This window comes from Suncus etruscus, chromosome 6, assembly GCF_024139225.1.
Source record: "Suncus etruscus isolate mSunEtr1 chromosome 6, mSunEtr1.pri.cur, whole genome shotgun sequence".
Taxonomy (NCBI): domain Eukaryota; kingdom Metazoa; phylum Chordata; class Mammalia; order Eulipotyphla; family Soricidae; genus Suncus; species Suncus etruscus.
The window spans coordinates 102,219,910-102,243,958 of record NC_064853.1 but is presented as its reverse complement, the minus strand read 5'-3'; the positions used below and the strand labels follow the sequence as shown (position 1 = coordinate 102,243,958).

The 24,049-nt window shown below is 47.4% G+C and overlaps 1 protein-coding gene across 1 annotated transcript in view; it reads left to right on the top strand.

The window, feature by feature from the left end:
- EPHB1 (EPH receptor B1) overlaps positions 1 to 24,049 on the top strand; it is a 411,882-nt gene that overhangs the window by 90,637 nt on the left and 297,196 nt on the right. The window contains exon 2 of the mRNA XM_049775927.1: positions 10,927 to 10,991. Coding sequence (XP_049631884.1) covers positions 10,927 to 10,991 — 65 coding nt within the window. The remainder of the gene's footprint in view (positions 1 to 10,926; positions 10,992 to 24,049) is intronic.

Genomic DNA, 24,049 nt, shown 5'->3' with positions numbered 1-24,049 from the left:
ATGGCAGCTGGGGCCCAAATTAGACCATTCCTTTTCTGTAGGTATCTTTGGCATAGATGGATGTGGCGGTACCTTATTTAATTTTGGCTTTGGCTTACTAGATAGCCCCAGAGCCCCAGCTGGTGTTTTCTTGGTGATCAGAAGTGACACAGGCTTCACTTTGCAGGTATGCTTCTGGCTGGGAGTGTGTTTCATTATGGTACACTAAAGTAATTATTTAGTTGACCCAAAAGTATGAGAGGAAATGTAATTAATGAGAGCACTGAGCCAGTGGTATGATCATAGGCCTGGGCCTTCCCTGCTGTATAATGCCTGGTAGAAGGGGACCAGAAGTTTAATAGTTGCTGTCTCCTGTGATTTTCTTCTATAGTGTTGATGACAGAATCAAGAAACTGCAGCAAAAATGGCATTGCTGCAAAATCTGAAATATTTGCTGTTTGGTCTTTGACTGAAAGTTTACTGATTGCCTCTGTACTCTCAGGCTGTGCTCCTTACAGCCAGGCTCATTACCTGGAGAGGTTCAGGGAATGCAAATGGAGACCCCTTTATTCTGTTCTTATCTCTGGTCTGTGTAAAAAGATTTCAATTATAGGGCAAAGGCCTCTTAATGTTTTACTGAAGAAGTAGATAGAATTCTATGGTCAATATTCCCCAAATGTAAAATGAATGTAAATCTTACAAAATATGGACTGAAAGGGGAAACTGTAAGACTCTAAAATGAGTAAAATTAAATAAAGAGATAGTCCATGTTTATGAAAAGATTCCCTTTCAGAATGCCAGTTCTTTTTAATTTGACCAGTGTCAACATAATCAAATTCTGATAAATTTTGTGTATATTAACAAGCTTAAACTTAAGTAATCTTAGGTATTTAAGTAATATTAAACAATCTTAATCTTATGGAGAGGCAAAAATAAAAACAGAAAGAAAAACTTAAAAAACAAAACAGAGAAGCAAAATATATCTCAGAGTAGGTAGCCTACACAATAGGGGTAAGTACTAAAACTATCCAATTTTAAGACTTACTCTAAAGCTATAGTAATCAAAACAAAGTGATATTGGTGAAATGAATAGACAGATAGATCAATGGGTCAGAGAAGACAGCCCAAAATTGTCTCTCCATGAACACTATTAGTTCCTTTGACAGAGGAGACAGGCAGCAAGATGGAGCAAAGTTAGCTCTTTAACAAATGTGCTGGAACAACTAGATCTGTATGTTCCAAAAGATGAATCTAGATCTAAAACATGCCTTAAAGTGCATGAGCTTAAATTTTTTATCCTATACTTTAGAAATAATAACATGGGGTAGAGTGAAGAGATAATGCAGGGGTTAATGTGCTTTCCTTGCAAGTGGCCAGCTCTGCATATATTCCCCAAAGCACTCCCAGGAACAGCCCCTGTACACTGCTGAATATGACCCCAAAACAAACAAAAAAGCAAAATAAATAAAAAAGAAATAATAACAGGAAACATTGATGAACACTGATGATGATTACAGGTCATGTTCAGTAAGATGCATCTTACAGATAGCATGTCATTGACCTTCAGATTTGCTAAGAAACAGATTATACCCTGGAAAGTCGGCCTCAGAGAGGTTGTATGGGTGGCTCATGCCTTCCTGCTGTTCCTTGATCACTTGGATTATTGGCTTCAAGCCTGCCACTTTCTTAGCTAGACCATGGTTGACTGGAAGGAGTCCTAGAAAGGAGGTAGGTGTGTCTCTGGCAGGACTAAAGGAATGGTTGGTGGACTGAAGCTGCTCCAAGAAGCCAAGACCACAATTCCCCTCTCTTTGTCCTATCTATCCTTCTCAGCTGTGCTCTTGCTTTGCCATTTAGAGAGTAGAGCTCCTATCAAGGAGCTTTTTAGGTTGTTTGCCACTCATGACTCATACCATGCACAATAGAGTAACTCTTATGAGGTGGGGAACACTGTCCCACTATCCCCCTTCTAGAAAATCAGCTCAGAACACCATAGTCAGGGGAGGTTAGGACATACCCTAGATCCACTCTGTCCTCACTGACCCCTAGCTGCCCACCCCAGCAAATACCTCCAGTTCTCTCCCATCCTTGACATCCTGGGAAGATGGCCTGGGGCTGTTCTCCAGCTTTTCCCGGAGAGAGTTTCGTACCCCAAATCCCATAAAGGGCCATGCCAAGCTCTCCCATACAGCAGCCATTTGGGTATTGTCCTTCAGGAAAAGGATAAACCATCAAAGTGACTTCTGAGAGTCACTCAGCCACAGCTGGATCTCAGATGAGGGTGCAGGTAATGGCCTTGCAGTTTTAGAACATTCCGCAGGTTTGTCCTGGCCTCCTACTGTCTCACTTTGGCTTGACAGTGTTTGAACAAGGCCTTTCTGGGCTGAGGCCTAAAGAGCCACATCTTGACACAGCTAGCATCAGAGCCTCCTGACCACGCTCCTCACACCCATTGCTGGAAGCCGGGAGGGACAGTTTCTTGATGGCAATGAGTGGCAATGCAGGGGATCGGGGGGTGGGGGGTGACCCCCAACTGGAGCCAACTTGAATACAGAGCTAGGGAGGCCACATGACAGCCCAGATATTTGCAAGTGGATGTGAGTATCCCTGGTGGGAGATAGGTTAGAGACTCCTAGGAAGTCTATGACCCCAGTGTGGCCCAGTGTATATGGGGGGAGAGTGGGACCTGACTGGCCAGCCCCATTTTTTTTTTTCTGATGACTGACCCTGACCTGTCACCTACCTGAGCCCTGGCCATGGCATCCCACAGTGGGACGATGCTGTGGTGCCTGTAGGATTCCTTAGAGCAGGGACAGGACAGGCTGTTGCGGTGACATGGGAGAGTGACAGTGCCACCGATCGATTTGGGACAAGGATGCACTGCCCTGATTAATAAGCATGGGCACCTATCCATTTAATATCATCAGGGCTGCTTGGACTCATTTCACATTGGTGTGAGCCCCCTTCCCATCTCCTGGGTGATGGGGACCCCTGGCCACCCACAGCCCCCTAGAAGAGAAGCAGATCTCCTGGAGTTTCAGGCTTGTCCTCCAGTGGGTGCCATTTGTGTCACTAGAAAACGTTAGGGCATTGGGCTCTCTCATTGAGCTACAAGACTGGGTACCTCAATTTAAATAGTCTCAGATCTCCCAGAAATACTGCTTAGATTTCTGAGCACTCCAGAACCATTAGCACTGGGGTACTGGTTTAAATGGGATTTAAAAAGTTAGTTCAGAGGGTAGGGTACTTACTCTGCACACAGCTGACCCAAGTTTGATCCCCTGTACTCATTATGGTCCCCTGAGCATCACCAGGAGTAATCCTCAAGCACAGAGCAAGCAATAAGCCCTAAGCATCACCAGGTATGGCAAAAATTTTTTTTCAAAGTGGGGTTCCTGACTCTCATGTGCATCTCTCTTCTCTCCCTGCCTCTTACCTCTCCTTTGATGCTGAATTAGACAGAAAGCTACTCCCTGTTTTATAATAGGGAGGATCTGGGTCAGCAGAAGGGGGGGGGGGGGCTGGGCAGGACCTGGTTAAAAACCATCCCCACTCACCAGACTGCTGAGGATGTTGTCCAGGTTCCCAGAAGTCAGTCCCAGAGGCCTGCCTGGTTCTGTGCCCACTGAGCCCCTCTGGCCTCTGCCAACAAATTCCTGCTGCTTCAGGGGCCCAGGTGTTCATAGCCAGGCATGATGAGGTCCTGGGTCCTCTTGGGTGCAGCACTTCCAGGAGGTGTGCACAGCCACCAAAATGATGGGGCTAGACTTAGGCTTTTCCCAGCTTAGAGATCTGGCTACCCAAGTGCTGGCTGTGCCTTTTCTTCTTTCCTGGTTTTTAGAGATCAAGATCACTATAGACTAGAAGACTGAAGAGATCCTAGGGGTCAGAACGAGCCTGAAGCATGTCTGAGCTGAGCTCGGAGGAGAAGCCAGCCTTTCCCAGCCTCTTCCATCCAGGAAGGTGGGAGTCAAAACTGAACTCTGCACCTGTCTGCTCATGGACTCGGTCAAGGGGAGCTGATTTGAGCCCATCCCAGCTCCTGGACTTGTGATTCTTGCATGACCCAGCTCAATTGGAGCTTTTCCCTGTGTGCTGTCTTTGCAGACACCAAAAGAGAAAGTGGGAAAAGGATAAGACTGTAGAGATATTTCAAAGAGCAGATGTCGGTCTGTCTTTTAACTCTAAAAGCCTGCTTGGCTCAGGCCATTAGCCCATGTGTTTGTTGACTGATTCCTCACTTCCCTCCTGGTTTCTTTTCAGCAACCACCATTTCCCTCCTATTTTCTTAGTATGCAGCTCTGGGCCAAAGTGGTTAGTTAGTCCACTGAGGATATTATGCATGCTCAGGGAAACATGAATGTACCCAGGTTTCCAGGCAGACTGGAGGAGGACATCTAGGCCAGAGGGGCCATGTAAGCACAGGTAGAGAAGGGAGAAGGGTTCCTTTGGGGGAACTGATGATGTCTTTGAGAAGATGGCTTGGATCCAAAGGTCAGACATTTGTGGAGAAGTAGGGAAGTGAGATGTGATGGGAGAGATGTTGCTGGAATAGGACTCATGCTCCTTCTCTGAATAGACATTGCTACTACAGTCTGGCCATCCTGCTCTCTTAGGCCTGCTAGTCTCTTCTATGGATGACCCTTCTCTTGGTTAGGTACTGTTTGCCATGGTTGGCTGGGGTCCTCAGTTTATCACACTTGCACTGGACTAGGGGGAAGTCAGCCTGCCTGGGCAGCAGGGGATCTGGTGTGCACTCGAGTCATGGAGCATGACTTGGACAGAGGATTATGGGAGTAGCAGACCATCTGAGCACCTCTAAGGAGTTTCTTGTCAGTGAAACTGGCTTGCCCAGGGAGCAGGGTTTATAGAGAGAGCCTAAAGCCCAGGGCAGGACCAGGCAGAGTGAAGCCAGAGTTCTGGGCAGGACCAGTAAAGGATGGGCCTGGAGGCAGAGTTTTGAGGCCCACAAGACTCTCCACGTGGAGTCCAGGCTTCAGAATGACCAGAGTCCTGGAAAAGCTGGGGTACCCTGACATTTTTGGCATGTGTACAAGGTGGGTAAGGAGACTTGCATATATATCCTGTTCCTGCCACTTTGGACAAGTTTTCGCGCAGAGATGTGTGTGTATGTGAGTGTGTAAATGTGTGTGCATGAAGTATGGTTAGGGTGGAGAGAGAAGGAAGTGGCAGCTTCTTGCTCCATGCACCTGTCATCTCACTTTGCTCCCATTGTCCCTTGCCTGCCATTTACAGGGGCTGTAATTTTATTTGTATGCATGTTGTTTGATTAATGTCTGTTCATCTGTTTGCCTGCTTGCTCCCTGTAGGCTGGAAAGTCTGTCTCTCACTACTCTGTGCCTGGTGCCCACACAATACCCACTCTGTCTGTGGGGACTTCTCAGGCACCTTGGATAAGCTGGTTATGGCAGCCAGACTTCCACCATGTTTGAGCCTCTTCCATGATTCTAGTTCCTCCTCAATGGCAGAGGCCCAAGAGGGCCAAGGTATTTGATAGAGGAGTTTGGCTCAGGAAATGGATTCTCTGAGTGGCTTTTAGGACCCAGGAGTTGTGTGGTTTTGGAGGGTAGCTGTGGCAGTGGTCCTTCTGGCTGTGCATGATTGTGGACCACATTGTCATGCCCAGATGCGACTGTTTCATCCCTGTGAGCCTTGGACCATGGCCCAACAGATTGTATTTCTGGGCTGAATGTCCCAGTGAGACATCTCCAGAAGAGAGAGGGCTTGTTGAGTTCACTTTCATGTTGGACATCTTGTTCATCTCAAATGTCCCTACCTTTGGACAGAACCAGGAGTGAAAACTGTTCCACTCTGCTGCCTCCTTCTCCTGCATCCTGGGTTTAGACCTAACCCCCACTCTAGGCAGTGCCTTCTGAGAGTTTCCATAGAAAAGTTTCCCTTGCTCCTTACCAATTCTTCTAACTCCTACCAGAGGCCCTTATCTCTCTCCCTTCCTTCTTTCCCACCACACTGAGTTTTCCCTACTCTCCTGTACTTCAGGAAATATTCTCTTATATCCCCATCCTGTGTCTGCTCTTTGCCTTCTTTGTGGCCCCTCGGGGATGCTTGGACATCTCCCTCCCAGAGACAGGTGGAAGTTCCCCAATTCCATTGCCCTCCTTGTCCTGAGCCCGAGCCTTTACCTTTGAACTCCACAACTCTCTCCCTGGGTCAGGGCCCCTGTCTCCCACATGTGGGACTTTGTTAACTCTTAGCTTTGTCTTCCTCTCATTGGTCAGATAAGATTCTGAGTGGGACTTTGCTGCTTGTCCCTTCCTGAACTAGACCATGTATGTAGACCATCCACCAGCGCTGATCTTGACTGTGTCACACACTGCTTTCATCAAAGCAATGCCTGGAATTGGCTATCATCAGTCATCTAAGAATATTGATTTTCACATCCATGCGTCAGTTATCCTACAGTGTCATGGGCACTGAAACAGGGATATTCTCTGTGTTAATTTTGTCTCAGAGGCATCTCTGTGCTTTCTATCTGTGGCTCTTGGCCCTTTCTATAGAATCTGAGAAATAAGGAGATAGGGCAGGGAAAGGGAGAGAAGAGTTAGAGGGAAATGACAGCTGTAACTGCTGCGTTGCACCAAGCTGTCTCCTTACCCAGCCTCCTGTCATGGTCAATATTGATAGTGAGTACGTGCTCCATTGGACTGTGGGTATGTGCTCTCTGGACAGTGAGTGTGCTCCCTGGGCAGTGAATCTGTGCTCCCTTGGGTAAAGGCAAAGTGGTGAGGGTGTGTTCTGACATCCTGTCCCTGTAGGCACCTCGGGATCTGACAGCAACACATGTCCCTCCAGCTGGTTTGGTCCCATGTCACTGTTTGAGAGCAGAAGTGATGGTAAATATTTAATTGTGCTTCCACCATAACTTTCTGCCAGGACTCTCAATATGCTTTATAAATGCAAATGAGTGTTCTCTTCCTCCCTGGGGAGATGTAAACTTCCTCACTTCACTTTCATCCAGCCCCCACCAGCTTCCTGCTTCTTTAGGAGCTCCCTGCACCAGGAGAGATGCCCTTGATCAACATGCAGCCAGGCCAGTCGGCCAACTCCATCTTCCCAGCAGGCAGGGTGCTGAGAAGCTGGGCTCTTGCTAAACTATCTCTACAGCAGGGCATGTGGAAAGCATTATTTGATCAGGCTGCAGCAGGTCCTGTTGAATGTTATGAGGTGCAAGATATGTGTTAATGGGGTTTACAGAACAAACTCAGCCTAGGAATGTTGGGAAGTAAAGCTGATTCTAGTTCAAATTCCACATTTATTTCTCTTGCTGTCACTATACCCTCTCTCTGATCATGACTCCTTCTACATGATTTATGGAGATACCTGGTCCTGAGACTTCTGGTCTTCTTGTCTTCTTGGACACTCTGTCCCTGTGCCCAAAGGTCCCAAAGGTGCAACAGAAGATCTAGAAGTCTGGGGGCCCTGACCAGTATGCCAGACTATAGGGGCACATTGCAGTTGTGGTCCTGGGTCCCCAAGCTGCCCAGTGAATTCATGGACTTCTCCTTCATTCCCACCTGGTAAAGACATTGAATGCTGGAAATGAATTTCTGTAGAGCCTCCCAGAGACTTCTGAGAAGTGCATTATGTAAATATGTGCCATTAGGATTGTTTTAGTTGATTAGTAGAGACCAGGGGAGGTGGGTCACCCCCAGCAGTTAGAAGAGCTGGAGGAGAAAACATAATAATAAATAAATAAAAACTTCTGCTTTGGCCAGCCTCTCCCTCTTGCTCCACAAAGTGGAAGGTTCTTGACCACAAGTGTTTTACCTTCATCAGCTTAGTTTGGATTATTTCGTGTAATGGTCCCTGCTTCAGTCCCACTTTCCTGAGGTAGGATCACAGCATGTGGAGCCCCACATCTGGTGCCTGAACAGGGACACTAACATATGTTGCCTCCCCACTTTCTACTTCTTGTCACTATGGACTGCTACTTGTGACTAGAATCAGCTTTCTGAGTGTGCCCTGGCTCTAGGACTGATCTTGTCCCATAACCCCACTTAGCAGCTGCAGGACATTTTCACTGCTTCTCTGACTGCCATTAACCAACAGATCACCTCATTAAAAGTAGCAGTAATCCAGAATCTACCCATCTTGGATTTTTTTCAACATACTAGGGGGAGGTATGTGTATTTCCTTATTAGGGAATATTGCTCAATTAGACTTGTTCAGCAAAAATAGGGGATATGTGTTCCTGGGGAACAGTGTTGTTATTATACCTATGTATCAAGAACTATAGAATATGACATCTTTTGAGTGATACATACTACAACCTACTCATCATCCCCTAGTGCCCCTCTATTACCTTGTAGTATTATCCTTTCTTTTCCTATTTGCATGGACCCAGTAAAATGGGGGAAATCTTATGTAAGAGAGGAGTTACTGTCTAGATAGAAGAAACTCCAAAATTTTTGTTGCAGGTGGACCTTAAACCCTGAACGTTTATTATATTGGTTTGACTTAGCTTCTGTTGCTCTGAGATTGGCTGTATACCCTCAAACTTTGAATCTCATCACCATAACCAGGGGCAAATTTTGAGTCTCCCTGACAATGATTTACAAACCAGGGCACGCCTCCTGACACCCTGACAATGACTTGCAACTCAAGTCATCCTTCATGATGACCTGACAATGCCATAGGACTTGTGTGAACCCAAGGACTCTAGTGCTACATCTAACTATGACAACCACCAAGAGAAAAACTTTTCCCAGGACCTAGAAAACTCTCTGTGGTTAGGCAAACTTAGACTGTCTGCCATTAGAAGTATGACCAAATGCTTCCTAGGAAAGACCACCTTACTTTTAGACTTTCTCTTATTTCCCAAGCTTTTAATATGCCTGTGCAAAATAGCAACCACTTTTATAACTCCTGTCTAGGGCTCCCCGTCTCTTGCAGAGACCATTAGAACACGACCTATTCTGGTTTATATAATATTTTTGCATTTTAGTAAATGGACAATGAGAATTGTTAGATTATAACCTGTTTTCACTTTAAACCAAAATGGATTCCTCTTTGTATGTCAAAGACCCATCTAGGTGGGAAGTTTCCAGATAGGCTCTTTGCCTTCACTCCCCCCCTCCCAACCCCACCCATGGGGTTGTTCTTAGTTTTTAATAAAAACTGTTGTTTCACTACATTGGGTGGAAGTTTCTGGACCACATGTGTTTTACCCTCATCAGCTTGGTTTGGATTATTTTCTGCAGTGGCTCTTGCTTCAGATCCACTTTTCTGAGGTGGTACCACATTGTTTGAGCCCCACACCTTCTGAGTGAAGATAGCATTAGCAAAATATGTATTTGATAATGAACTTTTCCTCCAAAACCCAGAAAGCAGTTTCCAAACTCAGAAATAAGAATGAGAACAACTTAATTGAAATGTGGGAAAACATACCAAAAGATTTGACAAGACATTCACAATAAGGCCTGGATATGGCAAATAGCCAATGAAAGAGATAGATTCATCTCTTGTCATTACAGAAGGGAAATGAGAGAACCATGATCTTGATGGCACCTAGGATAAAGCAGCTGATGTGTGTCACGGGATAAAGCACCTTTTGGCATAAAGGGGCTAGAACCACCTGTCTGTCCCACAGGGCATATCTGAAAACAATTCTGCTGAGTCAAAAAAGCTTAAAACATTGAATACTCGAAGTCCAATTTACAAGTGCCAATTGATCTACAGTGATAGAGAGCAGCTCTCATACTGTGTGGGGACAGTGAAGGGGTGAGAGAGGGGCAGAAGGAAGGAGAGGCTTCGAGGGATGCAAAAACTCTTGGCACTGATGGATGATGTGTTCATTACCTAGCTTGTGGTGATAGTTTCACGGGTGTAAATATATGTCAAAACTTATCAAATTGTACACTTTTATTCTATGTCATTTCTACTCCAGTAAAGCTGTGAAACTAGTGAGACAAAAACAGAAAAAGGCTTTGGTGTTTGCGGTGGAGCAGCAGCCTGTGGGTACAGACCCTATTGAGAGGTGGGGTTAACGGGAGCCAGTAAGAGTGATTAGCAGAACAAGTAAAAGGTCAGAGGTACCTGAGAATTGCGACCTTTTCTTGGACCTGCCAGAAAGTCCTGACAACAAATACACATCCATGATCTTGAGGTGCAAATGCGGTCACTGTTGGTCTCCAGACCTATGGGCCAGAGATGGTATCTGATACCCTCTTGCTGGCCTCATGCTGGGGTATTGATTGGTGTTGAGATGTGGCCTAGGACTGCCAGAGTCACACGAACTCCCTCAGGCTTGGGAAATGGGGTGTCCTGCGAGATGCCCAAGTCTTGGGAGAGGGACTTGGGGCCAGAGAAGTGGGTCACAAATCACCCTTGAGTATCACACACTTATGGAAACTGAGCATTAGGAAGAAAGGCAAAAGGACAGACCAGGACAGAGATCAGCCCAGTGGGAGGAAAAGGTGGAAGGCAGTATCTTAGGAAGTCTGAAGGAGACACATAAATATGACCCCAAGGGCCAGCAGACCCCTGGAGGAGCCTCATGCAGGAGGTGGGATGTGATGTGGAAGGAGCTTGGAAGGCTGCTGTCCCCCTCACTGTACTAGAAGCCATTCAGGAGAACAGTAGGCCAAACTTCTGGAGCCCAAGCTTGGTTTTAATTCTGCCTAGAGCAGTAGCATCTTGGTTGACCTACCCTGCTCTCAGCCTCGGTATGCTTGCAGGTATCTGGGGGCTTCTCTGGTCTCTGACATTTTTTTTTTATTTAAACACCTTGATTACATACATGATTGTGTTTGGGTTTCAGTCATGTAAAGAACACCACCCATCACCAGTGCAACATTCCCATCACCAATGTCCCATTTCTGACCTGGGTGGCTGCATTCACTGAAGGCTGTGCTCCATTCTGGTGAGTCCTGGACTGAATGAATTTTCCCCCTTTCTCATTGACAGAGACTTTGATGGACACCAGGACTGCAACGGCAGAGCTGGGCTGGACGGCCAATCCTGCCTCAGGGGTAAGTGTCAGACTGCCAGTCTGTTCTTTAATCCTGTGGGAAAGCAGAATATGGAGGGTGGGAGCAACTAGCCTAATGTGCAACCCCGCCCCCCCCCCCCCCAAGATGTGATGATCCCAGTTTCCTCCACATTTACCCCCCTGGCTTTTCCCTGCAACAGGGAAGTATCCTGAGACCACATACAGGAATTTGTGGCCAGGGAAGTATTCTGAGACCACATGCAGGAATTTGCGGGAATGATGAGGCTGTGAATACCTGATGGCCCTGGCAGGGAGTTGAGCAGACTCAAGTGGCACCAGGGAGGAGCTGAGTTCAGGGGCTGTGACTCTCATTCACCTGGAACCATAATGAGGCAGTTTTGAGGGACCAACAAGCTCATGGATAAACTGGGCTCCACCCCTGCCTGAAAGAGTCTGGCAAGCTGGTGAGTACTAGTATGCAGAGGGCAGAAGATAAGGGAGGTGCATCAGGGGTGGAGGCCAAATAGGGAAAGAGACCCCCCCCAGGTAGAGAAATGGCTGGTTCAAAGGGTGAGATGGTGGGGGGCGGGGATTGAGGCTAGGAGAGGCAGGACAGTATTGAGACGAAGCTGGAGTGCCAATAGACACTAGGTGGGGTGAGGGCTGATTTGAGTTTATCCTGGAGCACGCCTGGGCAGGATCTGAGTCACTCCCTGAGTGGCTGTACTGGTCTCTGGCAGGCACTTTGTGTGTCCTTCAGGGCTATGAAGAGCTAAATTCAGGGATGTATCTGAGTCAGGTACACATCCACATGACAGCATTTGTCAGAAGCTAGACTGGGAGAAGAGATAAATAAAATAATTCATAAATAAAATAAAATAAATAAAATAAAATAAAATTCAAGTCTCTGGACCACCCCTGGGGTTTAACACTAAAGAAAAAGGCAAAGGCATGGGGTACGAGTGGGCAACCAGCCAGGGACTGAAGATAGCTGGGCAGCTGGGTGTTCATCTTCCTTGCTGGCCTGTGTCTCCTCTCTGCTTTCTTGCCTTTGATAATCTCTAGTCCACGGTCAAGTGCTGGACTGCACCTGACCCATCCTCAGGTGCCTGTTGTGCTGTGGGCCAATGGCGTGGCCTCCAATTCACATGCATTCCTCTCAGCCCTGCGGCAGGAGGGCAGGCAGAGGAAGAGTGAGTGGGGCCTTCCCAGAGCTTCAGTCACACCCTTGGCCACTGTCCAAACATTGCTGGATGTGGGACTTCCCACGCCTACTGGGCACTCAATGAAAAGCTGATGAGGCGGCAGCTCCCCCAGCTTGCCTGGGGACTGAGAACTTGCCAGCCTTACAAATTAGGTTATTGTTTGACGGCTTGTATATTTTCACAGGGTGGCAGCATGATTGATGGTAAATGATTCCCTTAAATGTGTCCATACCACCTGTCTTCTAGAGACTTCCTGTTTCCTTTCCTTTTGGATGTTAAGATCCCAGTAAGATGTAGGTACCCTTTTAGATACCCCAGCTGGTAAGACCTCTACCTGGCCCTCCTCTCCTACTGATTTCATGCAAGTTGGATTGAGACTGAGTGGGCCTCATGCCCTGAGTAGCTTCAGGGTTGGTCCAGTTTACAGTGGGTAGCTGGAGAGTAAGATTGGTACCCTGGCCTGGTTGAAAGCAAGAATCAAGAGTGATATGTAGTGAGTGAGGGGAAGAGCTGAGCACAGCTTGTGAAAGGATCTATTGTATAGAACGGGTAGAAATGAAGCATTTTACTTCATTTTCTTTGGGAGTTGGTAGCCATACCCCACAGTGCTTGGGGTCATTCCCAGTGGTGCTGAGAAAACCATGTGGTGCTGGGGATCAATCCTACAAAGTAGGTGCTCCAGGGCCCGGAGAGATAGCACAGCGGCGTTTGCCTTGCAAGCAGCCGATCCAGGACCAAAGGTGGTTCGTTCAAATCCCGGCGTCCCATATGGTCCCCCGTGCCTGCCAGGAGCTGTTTCTGAGCAGACAGCCAGGAGTAACTCCTGAGCACCGCCGGGTGTGGCCCAAAAAACAAAACAAAACAAAACAAAACAAAAAAAAGTATGTGCTCCAGCCATTTGTGCCATCTCTCTGGGCCCATGAAAATTAAATTTCTGGGAGTGAACATAATAATATAATATAGTTTATATAGATGCTGATAATGATGTGTACTTAAAAGCCAGTCTTTTAAATTATTCTTCAATAAAAATTGGAAAAATGAAAGCCAGTTTTAGCTCCAGCCCCTGCTCTTCCCTCTCTGGACTCGTCCTAGATAGTATGGCTGCTTTTGTAAACACATCAGTGACTCCCAACGAAGTGCCTCTTCCCTGCTTCCCCTTGCAGCCACCACAGGCCCTGGACACTCACAGATGTGAGATAAACATTTGGGGCTGAGGTGGAGACACATGGTTACATGTCTCCTTGGCACATGGGGACAGTCATGCACCAATCCTAGACCTGGGGAGCTCAACCATGATCAGGGCACTGTCACTGTGTCACTGTCCACATTGGAGACCACTTCTCAGATCATCTTGGGCCTGGCAGCCTTGTTCATCTCCTCTGAACAGGTGCCCAGTTTACACATTGAGCTCTTGGCACTGGACTGATCCCATCCTTGTGTTCATTCAATATACTTGGTCATCATTGTTCTCCCTCAGACATGGTTCCCAGTTCATTACTGAAATAATATGAACTGGGCAATTGGGTGGCTGGTGATGCCCTTGTGTGTGTGTGTGTAGGAACAGAGGAGGAGCAGCAGGTTGGTGTGGGAAGAGGCTAAATGGAGCACCAAGCTGCCGAGGTGGCAGGCTCCAGGGCACCCTTAGGCAGGGCATCTCAGCACCTCTCTTGTAGGCAATAGAGCACATAGGTCCCTTTCAGAGATGTGACAGTAGGGATGGGACAGTTTTGGGCCAGTCACCTGGACATGAGCATCAGAAGAATAATTACCAGCTGAGAGGACTGAGAAGAAACGGAGTGGGGGTAAGAGGAGGCCTATCACAGATGGTAAAGGACATATCAGGGAGGAGGAGGGGACAGAAGGAGCCAGTGTTGGGCCATTCCCCTGGGTTTGATATGATTGGTGGATATTTACATGGACATGGAGGAACAGTGGGGGTAGAAAGGCTGGAGGCTCATTTGCCCTTGGGGAGTTTGGGTGCCTCAAGCAGATATAGAGGTGTTGGTGGCATGTTTTGATTTGGTGGCAGAAGGATAACAACTGGTAATCTTTGTAGTTCCCCATCTTGTCACTGTGGTGGGGGAGACTGGATTCAGAGCTGATGAGCCAGATTATTGAAAGATCTTAAGAAGTGTGAGGAATTTTGAACTCAATGTCACAGAGAGCATTGGCAAAATTTTTGGCATGTATGAAGGTTCAAGGCAGAGTTGTTGAGACCCTGTGGCTACTGCTTCCCTAAATAAGTGTGACATGCATGGGCTGAGCTAGGCCTGTGTGAGAACATGATCTGGACAGTGAGGAGAAGTTCTGGTTTGCAGGAACTGCCTACCAATATAGAAGCGAGGCCAAGAGAATGATCCTGAACTTCCCAGGCCAGCAGGACAGTGCAGGAAGGAGATGTGGGGATAAAACCCAGATAAACATTAGAGAAGCCAAAAGAGAGTGTTCATTTCTTCCTGATCCAAGAGGAGGAGAGGGGTTGTTCCCACATCAGACAGGGACCAAAGCTTTTGTTGGCCTCCGTGGTCAGGTCAGCTCAATTGGGAACTAAAGGTAGGTGGACATGGTCTAGAAAGCTTGGCTTTTCCAGGCTCTGGGTTGGCCTTGTCCAGAAGAGGCATCATTATTTCCAAGGTGCCCAGCTCCCCAGAATGTAGTTCTTGGGTATCTTCTCTTCCATTCTAAAACCTGCCAGAGATAGGTATGACAGTGACTCCACCCACACTTGCCCACAGTGGCTTCCTTGATACGTCTGGAAAGAGAGTCACAATATTGCATGTCAGGAACACAAAGTATTTATGCCCACATGAAGAGATCTGTTCTAGAATCTAATTGCAGCTTGAATTTAAAGCTTTTCTATTTAACTTGAATGAGAGGCCTCTTAGTGAGCAGAGAGAGAAAGCCACATGTTAACTAATTGTTATGAAGAAACAGAAGGCAAGGATTTGGGGGGACATTAAGTTTCTTTTATTGGAGGAAGACGTCTTGGGGACCCTCATGGTGCCCTGGAAACCGTGTTCCCTATCCCAAATTCTTCTGAAATGTTCCCCGACTATAACATTTCAGAATATCTGGCTAAGGGTGAGGACTGGATTCTGAGTAGTCCTGCAGATTCCTCTGTGCTCCAGTGCAGCTCAGAGAGTGGGGGTCTCTAGCATTGCAAAGTTCCCTCTCAACATTCGATGCCTCAGATTCTATTGGCTGCTTGGATCTCTCCACACTGCACCTCCCATCTTTGCATCTCTATCCTCACTGCTCCTGAATTCTCTGCCCTCACTGTGACATCACTGCTTGTCACCTATATGGACATGGCTACAAAGTACCATCATTGACTCATCCCCTCCTGAGGCTGCTGCCAGAAACTCCAGTCTACACAGGGCTCAGGTCTCCAGAGAATGTTCCTAAGGGGAGTCCAGGCTCAATGGTGGCTCGAGAGCACTGGCTCTGAGCAGGACTTATTTTGTCACAGGACAAGGCTGAGGGTGGGACACAGAAATGCCTCCATTCTACTAGGAGAGGCTGGTCCTTACTGGTGGCTTCTGGCCTCCTGCCCATCTGACCTTCGCACCCCTCCTTGGAGGACTTCAGGTAAACCACCCCAAGAAGTCAGGGCTCCCCTGGGCCTCCCACCCAATCTTTATCTTTTCTCCTGCTACCAAAAGGCCTGTAATTAGGAAACATTAGCAGGCTCAAAACAGCTTTCATACCTGAAACCTCCTCTGTAATTGCACTCAGCAGTGCTCTTCCCTGGCTATTAATGTCACTTTTATGAAGCAATGAGGAACAAAACACCCAGAGGCACTTAAAACCTTTTTTTAATATAATATGCGTCTTTTAGGAATGGAAGCTTAGAATCAGTCCCTGACAGAGACTGTGATAGACAGAGGCAGGAGGAGTTAAACTCTGACAGACTGAGGCACCACCCTGTGGGAGGTGGTTGCTCCTGACAGTTGGCCCCTATCTGTGGGACGACGGTAGCCCTGGTGGGAGAGGTGGGTGGTCAGCTCTTTTCGGCTCCCTCTCCAAGGTTCTTCTACTGCAGTTCTTTTTCTTGTGGCTGCACGAGCCTTTAACAGGGAGCTGAACTAGCTATTAGCAGTGACTGGTGTTAAGTAAATACTAATTAATTTCTTCATCAGATAGGGCTGTGTGGGGGAAAGGAGGTGGAGGACACAAGAGACAGGGACTAGCTTGCTTGTGGAGGCACTTTGCTGCAGCTTTGTGTTGTTGCCCTGAGAAGTGGCCTACAGGCTCTTCTGCAGAGCAGGAGCACTTCCGGTTTACAGAGTCACCTGCCTTGGCCTTGCACCGCCCAGACTCACAGCTGGTCCTGTCCTGGGAAGCTCCTTTCATGTGCATGAGTGGGAGAAAGGGCTCAAGCCACATGACTGGGCCCTGAGGCTTAGCAGGGTTCCTTCTGACATACTGAACGCACAGCTTACCATTCCAGTTGCGTTGGTGAAGAAAAGAAGTCTATTACAATAGAGACAAGTCTCAGAAAGAAGGGGAGGCAGAGTTTAAACCTATGGAGGACAAGAAAAAAAGGGCTAAAAATGTGGATTCATGGAGAAGAGGGCATCCAGGTTGGCCCTGATGATTGAGCTCTGGGGAACTGCCTTGGGAGTTCTCCCATCTCCTCATGATCAGATGTCTCAGAGGAGTTTGGCTTAAAACCCAAGACTTCTAGTTGTATAGCTGAGCCAGCCCCAAGTTTGTAATTTGATGTTCTGCTCTTCCTATTGTCCTCTGAGTTCTTCTCTGAGTTTACTTCCTGCCACTAGAACACAGGAATGTAAGATGTGGTCTGCGTAGCACTTGGCAGGATTCAATTGTGTCTGTCTCCTTTGTAAATCTGAAAGCCCAGTAAGTCTTACTTGCCCTGACTTCAGTGATTTTTGCTTGAAAGACTTCACTTGCAAGGGCAGATAGGAACTGACTGAGGAGTCCCTGGGTTGCAAGGTTAACAGCTGGCATTTGTTGGGTGTTGGGTCTTGCGTGGAGAACATGAGGAAGGGAGGTATTCTTTGTTATATATATGGTGTTATAAATAAGAATGATAACCACCACTGATGTCACTGGTACTTAATTCCAGGCATAGATCAGGACTGGTCTGACCTCACTAGGCTCTTCCCGGACCCTGAAGTGGGGACATAGGAGAAAATTCCTCTCATTCCACAGAACAGAGCAATTGTCCAAAGTCACATTACCACTTAGGACTCTGACTGGACCCAAACCTTTGGAGCTCTGCTCCAAAGTAACTGTGAAGAAGCGACTGCAGATTTTGCATATAGTTAGAAATCAGAAAAAGGGTGAGGAGATGCAATGCTTCCCACTTTTCTACAAGGTAAGCATGACTTGAGTTGGCGCTGAAAGCAGGCTCTCTAGGGACAGGCCTGGGTTCAGAGAAGCAGGTGCAGGTGTGGTTGCTGAGTGCCATCCCGGGGTCTGGAGGAGTACATGCTCCAGGTGGAGATAGACAATGAGATGCTGTGGGGTGGATCACTCCCCAGTCTACAAGGATGTTCTGAAAGTGGGGCTTCTTTCAAGGGAGAGCCAGGAGGGGCCTCAGAGTTTCCCTTTACCCTCAGTTCTGGAGAAGCAGCCCCCTCCTCAAATTGATGTGCTTCTCTGCCAATAGAGTTAGGGGTTCCCAATCAGACACACCCTCCTCTCACACACACTCCGTCTCTCGTATTCTTCCCAACTTAGCTGGGCTTGTTCAGCATATCCCACGAACAGAAAGGCTATTAGACCAAGTTCCAACCTCTCCCATGCTTAGAGCTCTCAGAACAAGCCTAGCTTGCCCTGGCTCATGCATAAATGTTCAGTCAACAGAAGAGTTGACCCTGATGTGCTGTGCTTCAGGTGGTGGGACACTTGTATGATGGCTGGTCATTCCGAGGACAGACCAGAGGCAAACGGATTTTGGAGTACTCAGAACAATTCAGATATAAGTCCCAGGGGACAGTGGCCCCTGGAGTGCCTGGCTGTGAGGGGATTCTGGATCTTGAGTCCAGGAAGCCAGGCCTAGAGATCATGTGAAGCAAATTTCCAGAGGGAAAAAAAAGGGTCAGCCCTGCTTCCTGCATAAAGATCCAGCATATGCTGTGGGAGGAGGAAGCTGTCCCCTGGAGCAGAGCCTCCTCGGTGGCCATATTGCCACCCTCTGAGGGAGAGAGAAGAGAGGCCTCTTCCTATTTGATTCTTCTGCAGTGCCCTCCTTGACTGGGCATTTTCCTTTCCCCTGAGAATTGGGGGGAAGCTGCCAAGTACCACCCCAGCAGAGCTGTCTCCTGTTCCCCCTGGGCTTGTCCTGTGTATCCAGGAAGGCACTGTTGGCCCATTGGCACTCACAGAGCTCTGTGCCCACAGTGTGGGGTGGCCCAGCAGTGCTTCCTGAGCAAAAAATCTCTCCAAGTGGAAGGATGGAAAATGTCAGAAGCTTCTTCCTAGATCTCTGGGCTCCTCTTCATGGAGCCCTGAAGGACAGAGCATGACTAACAGCTGGGGCCTGGGGCCCTGGGCTCCCGCCCCTGCCTTGTCGAACAAGGCCGTGTTGGGCAGCAGAGAGGACCACATTCAATCGACAGCTTAAGATAATCACATGTGTGAGGCGCTGGGATAATGACAGCTGAATGCCCTGCCGCTGTTGCCATAGAGACCAGCCAAGCACCAGCCCCCTCCTTTTCTCTTTCTCAGTTTCTGGGCCTCCTTGACAGTGGGCTGGCTGGTGGGGTGGGGGATGGGTTTGGGAAAAGGAAAAGGGAAGGAGAGGGGGAGGGGAGACCCAAGGGCTAGGGGTCCATTATACTTCCTTTAAATGCCTCAGCTGGGGGTGTTTTCAATCTTAACAGAGACAGAAAGAAACAGTGTTTTAATCCCCAACTCCCTGTGAATTGTCAGGAGGATGAATTTGTCACTGTTGCAGTGTCAACGACAGCAGCAGCAGCAGCTGTCACGGCGGCTGAGGACCCCACTCCAGGCCTCCAGGCTGGGCCTGGTACCGAGGGCGCGGCTGTTAGATAGGACAGAGTCCTGGGCTCTTGGAGAAGGAGCCCCCTCCTGAGGCACAAGCCTGCAGTGCTTTTCCTGGCAGGCCAGCGCAACCAGGCCTCTGAAATGTGCCAGCTAGCTGAGACAGGCAGCATCTGGGCTCCAGGCCTGGCTAGCCTGCCCTCTTCTAATGAAATTACCACAGTCCTCATGGTGGGAACCTGAGCTATTGGCATCAAAGTTGTCCTGGGCAGGAGCAGAGGACAGAGCATACCATGGTTCTTCTCACATCGGATGAGTGGGTAGATAGAACCTGCCCGGGCCATAGCTAACACCCCCCCAAACACATGCAACTATGCACACACGTTCCCACATGACATGTGCACATGCAGGTTCCCATCCAAAGGTGCTAATACACAGAGACGACTAGTAGAGATAATTAACGGACAGATCAAGCTAAGCTGTGGGTCACCCAGATTCTGTAAGAAAGCCGACTTTCAAGAAAAATGGTTGGCAGAGCATGGGTCTCTGGAAGGCCGATCCCTCATTGGAGCTGTCCCAAGAGGTCATTGCTTGACTCTTATACAGGAGTAGTGATGGTGGGTCCTTGTGTTGGTCATGGTTTCCAGGTTCTTTAGCATTTTCAAGACTGAGAATATTGAGTACTAGAGATATTCAGACTCAGAGCTGGAAATAGGTTGACTGTAAAATAAATGGAAAAGAAACTCATTTGTATGTGTTTATCTTAATGGGAAAACTAAGTCTTTGTGTTATTTATTAAGGACAAGAGTGTTTGCAGAAAATGCAAGGGTGATTGCATATTGGCTAGTCAGTGGCCCTCAAACTATGGCCCAAGGGCTACATATTGTGTTTGTATCTGTTTTGTTTCTTCATTGCAAAATAAGGTATATGCAGTGTGCATAAGAATTCGTTCATAAGTTTTGTTTTTACTGTAGTCAGACCCTCCAATGGTCTGAGGGACAGTGAACTGACCCCCTGTTTAAAAAGTTTGAGGACCCCTGGCTCTTGGCCTTGTAGTTTATCTGTTTGGCCACTGGACTTAGGTATAATTCATTGTCTTTTAGTCTGGTAGGGCAGAACCATGATCTTGAAAAATCACAATTCACTATTTATCCGAAAGAGGTCAGGAATTTGCAGATGTGCTAAAAATGTAGGCACTCAAAAATGGTTCAGAGCATTTTGAGCTCATATCCCAAAATTGGTTCATCTCCAAATGCTCAGAGCAGATGGTAAGGTAAACTGAGGCTACCTCTTTTAAGTCTTAAGTACCTACATATCATTCCAGCTCCCATGACCTGGTGAAGTAGGTCCTGAGAGTTGCTATGCAGGGGAGGAAATATGATAAGGGGACCTTCCATACCTGTGAGCAGCTCTCCTCGGCTAGGCAGGATCTAGCTTGGCAGTCCCAGGCTGAGGACTAGGCAGAAGATAAAAGTTTACTCAACCCATCCTCTTTTTGCTGTTCTTTCCAGCAAGCTGAGTTATTCTGTTTAGGACTGCATCTCAATACAGAGTTGCTTGTGTTTTTATCAGCATCCACATTTAATAGAGAACTATATTGAGCAACAATGAGTTTTCCATATGCTAGTTATTTCCTTTTCTGCACTTTTCAGCCCCATCCCATGTCCTTATGCCCCTGGGAGTGGGTGGCCAATTCAAGAAAACAGTACATATTCTAAGTCAGCACCCAGCCTATTGCATCAGCAGCCCCCCACCCTCCTGCTAGGTGGTGAGCTGGTACTTGCAGCCCCCTGGAGCGATTGTGCTCATCTCTGTCTTGGTTGGCTGGTGTACTAAATGGCAGATCCCGCTGGGCTTGTAGGAATTTATGCCCCACAGACCACATTTTACATTTTAATTAGCCCTCTAGCTTGTCTAATATCTACTCTCTTCAGGGCTTAATCTACAGTCTTACCCAGGGGGATCAGCTGGTCGGCAGTAGGCCTCCCTTCCAGCCGGTGGGGTCCACTGCTCTGTAGATTCTTTGGTCTCTTGCATGCTCTGAGAATTTGCTCATGAGTCATCCATCTCTAAATTGGAGAGGGGGACAATCAGGAAGTGAATCCTTGGGTGTCTCCTGATTGGGCAGTGTCGGGAGCATTCCCATGGTCCCAGGGGCCATAGTGGCAACACAACAGATCCCCAAACGTCTGCTTGTGCCCCAAGATAGGCTATTTTGTGTCACCGAGGCAGGTGAGGTGCATCCATTCTGTTTTCTGGTGGTTGGTGGTCTGAGCTGGGGGCTGACAAGGGTGTAAGGATGGCCTAGTGGACACAAGGGAGCCAGGACAGAAGGCTACGTGGAGAAAACCCTGGATGCTTGGGTGGGGTAGAAAGAAGCAGGGTAGCTGGAGATAGAGACTCTGCTCTGCTGACCAAATCTATCCTAAAGAGAAGAAGCAAGTTCCAAGCTGATGTATCAGCAGGTGGATCCAGACATTCCCTAACAAGGATCATGCCCCTAATGATGCTAATAATCATGGTAATTGGTGCTTAGTGAGGGGAAGTCAGGGGCAGGCACGCCTAGTTGAGTTCCTTGCGAGATCTTTCCATCCTCAGGACACATTGCTAGGTAAAGAGCCTTTGATCCATGAGGAGTTGAAGCTCAGGAACGTGTCCCAGGTCATTAGCTGTTCACAGAGTGGGGTCCATCTGGCCACAGAGGAACAGATCAGACCTTACCCCAAACCAGGAGAGTAGAGACACTTATGCATAGGCAGCTAGGCAGCCAGGCCGTCTCAATATTTGGAAAGTGTCAAGCACATTTACCCTATACAGCATCCTCTTAGTGCTCTCTGACCTCTTTTCTGAAGAATTTCTTTCCTGACAACCCCACTGCCTACTGTCACTCCCTCTAGAGTCTATCACGGTCACACAGTATAATTTCCATATTTGTTTGCCAGCCTCTGGCCCCTTAGATTGGAATATAAAACCTATAGCAATGAGGGAGGGACTTGGTCCCACTTTTACTGTTCTGTCACTAATGGTAGATACTCAATTCTTCACTTTAAAAAACCGGGGCAGAAAGGAAACCAATCAGAATAGCTAGGATCTTGTGAGACTAAGAGAAAGCAAAAGACCTATTTTAGTGGTTTCTATGCTCATCTAAAAGCATAAGAGAAAGAGATACTTTATGGGATGGGCCCAAGACATGACTTACCCATCTTAATTTTTTGTATGCACCAATGTGATGGGCACTGAGCAACAGGGGAGAGAAGGTTCTGCCATGGATTTTGTAGCAGTTCAGGGAGGGACCAACAACAACAACTCCAGCTGGGAACTTGTTTTAAAAATTCTGTGCCTGTTTCTGAGATTGGGACCTACTTTTGGAGATTAAAGAATATATTAAAAATCTTTGTTTTTTTGGGGTAGTATAGATGAATCAATGGATTGAGTTCATGGCAGTAATTTTGAAAACTGCTGTGAAACCACACACACACAGACACACACACACAGACACACCACACACACAGACACACACAGACACACCACACACACACAGACACACAGACACACCACACACACACACACACCATACAAACACGCACACCATACAAACACGCACACAGAGTCATAGAGTGTCAATCTGCATTGTCCCAGGTCAGCAGGCACTCTCAGCCACTCCTATAACAGACCTGCAAGTTCTCACTCTCAGCAAAGGTATGTCTCAACCAGTTTAGATCCTGGAGGAACCCAGAGGTGTCTTTCTCATACATCAAAGTCATGATCTGAAAGCCCGAACAAATACTTTCTAACTGATGTCATTGTTTTCTTTATTATGCTTATCTCAAGGTCAGATAGCCCTTTCTTATCAATAATAATGCCCTTTCAGAGATTGGTAAATATTCTGCTGGTTGGGCAGGATTATTTTTTAGTCAGTTTCTCTCTCAGGGACTAGAGAACCTACAGTAATTCCTAGGAAGGATCAGAATTTAGGGAGGGAGAAAAGTCAGAGAACAGATTGGTCTTACCCCTTTCCCCAAGGGAAAAGAGTAGGGACTGGCATTATAGAAAGGGTCTATCCAGTCCAGTTTACCAGTGGGCACATCTGCCCACTGCGAGATGGACTTGTATAAACTCACAGGACAGTGGAGTCTAGGCTTGAGAATGTAAGCCAAGAAGCCATCGAGGAAAGTAGAAAATTGGAGGTAGGAGGTACTGGATGGGGAGTGGAAGAGAGGGAGATGGAGATGGCAGGGCTCAGAGTGTTTCCTCACTCTCTGGCTCTGAGGGCAGGAGAGTGCAGTGTCATTTGTACAGAGAGCTGAGAATGGAGGAGGTCCACAGAGGATAAGGCAGTGAGTACTGGGTGTGTACAATAGGTGTCCACTTAATAGCTGGATAAACAAGTCTGGGGTGTTGGGGAAGGTCAGTGATATAGCTCTATGTGTGTGGCTGAGATCACTTAGGATAAACAAAAGAAATGAGAAAGGAGTGAGAGTAGAGCCCTGAGAAACCTGTAGAATTTCCTAATCATAGACATTACTGAGTAAAACTACAGTTGCATAATTTGTAAGGTTAAACGTATGGAATTATTGAGCATGTTGAAATGAACCAGTAAATTAGTCAAAACATAATTCTCAATCCTCAAGAAGCTCACAGCCTGGTAGGGAAAACCAAAGTTGCACACAGGAAGCAATGAAGAATTCTGAACACTGGATTATCAAATGCTAAATTGTGTGGAATAAGCTCAATCATGCTTTTAAGCTCTGAGAAAACTGGGAGCTGAATATAAGATGGAAAGTTATCATAGAAGAACTAAGATTGAGCTCCTTCAAAGGATGAATCCTCCAAGAGAATTCTGTTCGGCCACCCTCAGCTGCCTATGGGCAACTGTTGAATGTCTCTGGGTCTCATTCTGCTCCGTCATCAACAGAAA